Consider the following 3,236-nt stretch of genomic DNA (forward strand, 5'->3'; position numbering starts at 1 on the left):
TTACTGCACGCAAAATAGAGCCATTTTTAGCGCGAAAAACAAAACTGTGCGACCAAAAACTGTTCTCTTAACGCTTTAAACCTTTTATTTTGACATCGCAAGTGTAGAGAATTCTTCTTCATATCGAAATATCGAAAAATATTTCATGGGCACTTTAACCATTGTTCGATGTAAAGTAAAGTAGTTTCCTCCTGTTTCCATTTTGTTGAAAGTTTAATTCGATGCGCGTGCAGTGAATATTAATGCGCACTCCAAAGCTTTAAAAACTTCTTCTTATTTGGCAAATATTTAATGATTTGCTGTCAGTTGTCGTTTGCTTAAAGGTGATTGTCCATAACTCAACTTGACGTACACATGCGTTTTACTTTAAAAGGGGACAGAACAATTTCAACAGAAGCTATCTCATGGAGAAAGTAATCGTTTATTAGAACTAGCTTATTGACGGTTTGTGTTTGCACTTATCCGTTTAAATGTTGCTTTTGTTGAAATGTCAAGATGGAATTATGAAAAATTTTATATTTGTGTAAACTATCGCTTTAAAAGACGATATGTTTGGCACGTTTTATCTTCGAAGCCCTAAGGGCGATCAACAGTGTAAAGTAATTATCTCCGCCTCTTTTAACCCTTTTCGGACGAGTGGGGTCGAATTCGACCCCTTCAGAGTCGAAACATTTTTCCGTCCCCTACACAGGTAAATTTTGCTTGTATGAAGCTGCAGTGCTGGGGAAAACTATACAGCGGTTATCCAATTACATAAACACTGGCGTCGGCCATTTTGCTTTTAAGAAAATTTCCAATTTCTCTTCGCTTTCGTCGCTCTACGTTTGTTTACATCTGTGGAAAGACATGGCGCCAGATTATTTTAATACTGATCAAGCTTTAGAAATGGTTTTGTGGGCTAGAAGTTATCTTGAGGAGGAAGAAAGCTTGGAAGACGATTTTGACGATCGTGGAAACTGCATCTGGCTCGTTGTTCATTTATTTCGTGAGACGGAACTTTTTCTGAAGGATCGATTCAACCTTTGCCTTCATGTCACAGGCCTTCGCTGCTAGAAGAGTAGATAGAGCTAAGAATTCATTGTATATTTTCTTTAATGTCTTAGACGAAGTTTAAAAATGGTTGTTTGAACATTTTGGCCAAGTTAAATTGTCAGATTCGATTCGAAGCTCACTGGAAGCTGTCCTCGGAGCTGCTACCACGTGTTTCTCCCTATGTTATACTAGAGTGAAAGTCACATTATTTTGTATATAGGAAATCGCTGTTGGCTAAATGATTGTGCTAAATGAATAGCTTATAAAATAGCCTTTTTGATGATGTATACATTGCCTAGAAAAAATTGCAAAACATCTTGAGAAAATTCGTTCAAACCTAAAAGTTTTGATTTTAATTTGCATATTTGCATAAATTATGTATGTTTATCGGTCACCATGGAAACGAATATAAATTATTTCTTTATGTTTTGGATCAAAAAATGTTCAGAATTTTATAAGCTTTCTAACCATATATAACATCTGTATATTACTGTAGACTGTACTCCTTGATAAAAGCATTTTGTTTCGTAGCCCTGAGAACCACTTTCTGCCTAAAAAATATTCAGTCTGAAAAGGGTTAAATGACAACAATTTCCATGTCCATTTTCACGTTCCCTTACTTGAGGTAAACATGAAGGCATCTGGCTTGACAATGGACAGTTTTGGCCCGTCTTCAATTTTACATTTACATTTTCTAACGTAAACCGTAATGTTGCAATTTGTACTTTCTGCTAAGTGGTCAAACATTTTTTAAGGTTACAAAGCACCGAAAATTTCCTTGAGTGGTTAAATTAACAATTTACGGACTTCATTTCCCTAAAAGCCTCTGTGAAGCCATTAGGAACGTCATTGTTTGTTTTCGTAAATGCGTCATTTTATTTACATGCCAACTTTCTCTACTGAGGTACTTATAAAGCTAGCAAATTGTCCACCAAACTCACAGTCGGTGACCAACCATTCTAATCGATACGACGTTTTCAATTGACGAACAAAACCTCTACCAGGACTATGGACACTGATGAGATACGAGATTTGCTTTGCACGGGCTATTTAATATCTGGAAAGTACATGCTGCTGTTTTCCACGATACAACTTTTCCTCTCTATTGCCACAATTCTGGAGAATGCGTTTATCCTAGCTGCGTTGCGCAAGGAGACTTCTCTTCATAAACCATCGAAACTGCTGTACAGCTGCCTCGCAATCACTGATCTTCTTGTTGGTCTTATCGTAGGGCCAGCCGCTGCTGTTCATTTTATGAACTGGACAATCGATTCATTCCAATCTATAGTCCTTTGTATATACTCTGCTGCCATCGGTTTAGCCAGTTTTACAATTTTGACTTCTGTTTCATTGCTAACGCTGACAGCAATAAGTGTGGACAGACTTCTCGCTCTGTCGTTGAGGCTGAGATACAGACAAGTAGTCACTTTGAGGCGAATCCGGACACTTGTTGTCTGTGCATGGATTCCCAGTATTGCTTATGCAATAATGTTATTTTGGGACTATAGTATCGCGAAAATGTATGGGTACACTTTACAATCACTTTGCCTTTTGGTCTCCGCTTCTTGTTACTCGAAAATCTTCCTGACACTCCACCGCCATAAAACTGAAGTACAAGTCCATGTTCACCAAAGACAACCAAATGAACGTGTACCACTGAACATAAGACGATACAGGAAAACCGTATGTACTGGAATATGGATCCTGATGACATTAGTGGTTTGTTATCTACCACATATTATAGTGACAGCCATATTCACTAGCAATGGGCCCTTTCCACTTCTTCCAGCCCTTTGGGGAATATCAGGAGCTCTTGTATTCTATAATTCGTCTTTAAACCCGCTTCTTTATTGCTGGAGGATCCGAGAAGTGAGGCAAGCAGTAAAGATGACAAAAAGGCAGGTGTTGTGTCTGTCGGATTAATTAGTTTAACGAGAGTCATTTCATAGCTTAGGCCCCGCTGATACGAATACATTTTCGTGTCCTTCAATGTGTTTTTGCCTACGCTAATCTTTTCTTGAGAACCGATGTATTTCCAAAACGCTTCCAAATGGTGAAGACGTTTGAACACACAGCCTTGTCGTTCAAAGACAATATCGCATGGACTTATAGCTTCACGATGTCAAATATATCATTTCCTTTAACATGTATTGGTCAAATATTCTAAAGGGGTGTGCATTATTTCATGTACGAAAATAAGGAAA

The 3,236-nt window shown here is 38.0% G+C and overlaps 1 protein-coding gene across 1 annotated transcript; it reads left to right on the forward strand.

The window, feature by feature from the left end:
* The first annotated feature begins 2,040 nt into the window (after positions 1 to 2,040).
* On the forward strand, positions 2,041 to 2,955 carry LOC144628457 (melanocortin receptor 4-like). The gene has a single exon (XM_078486552.1). It carries the CDS (start codon positions 2,041 to 2,043, stop codon positions 2,953 to 2,955), a length of 915 nt encoding a protein of 304 aa, XP_078342678.1.
* Positions 2,956 to 3,236: the final 281 nt, after the last annotated feature.

Source organism: Oculina patagonica, chromosome 10, assembly GCF_052425735.1.
Source record: "Oculina patagonica isolate OP01 chromosome 10, crgOcupat, whole genome shotgun sequence".
Lineage (NCBI taxonomy): Eukaryota > Metazoa > Cnidaria > Anthozoa > Scleractinia > Oculinidae > Oculina > Oculina patagonica.

Bases quoted from the DNA above. Each gene is read 5' to 3' on its own strand.
- LOC144628457 (XM_078486552.1), top strand. From the start codon at position 2,041: ATGGACACTGATGAGATACGAGATTTGCTTTGCACGGGCTATTTAATA.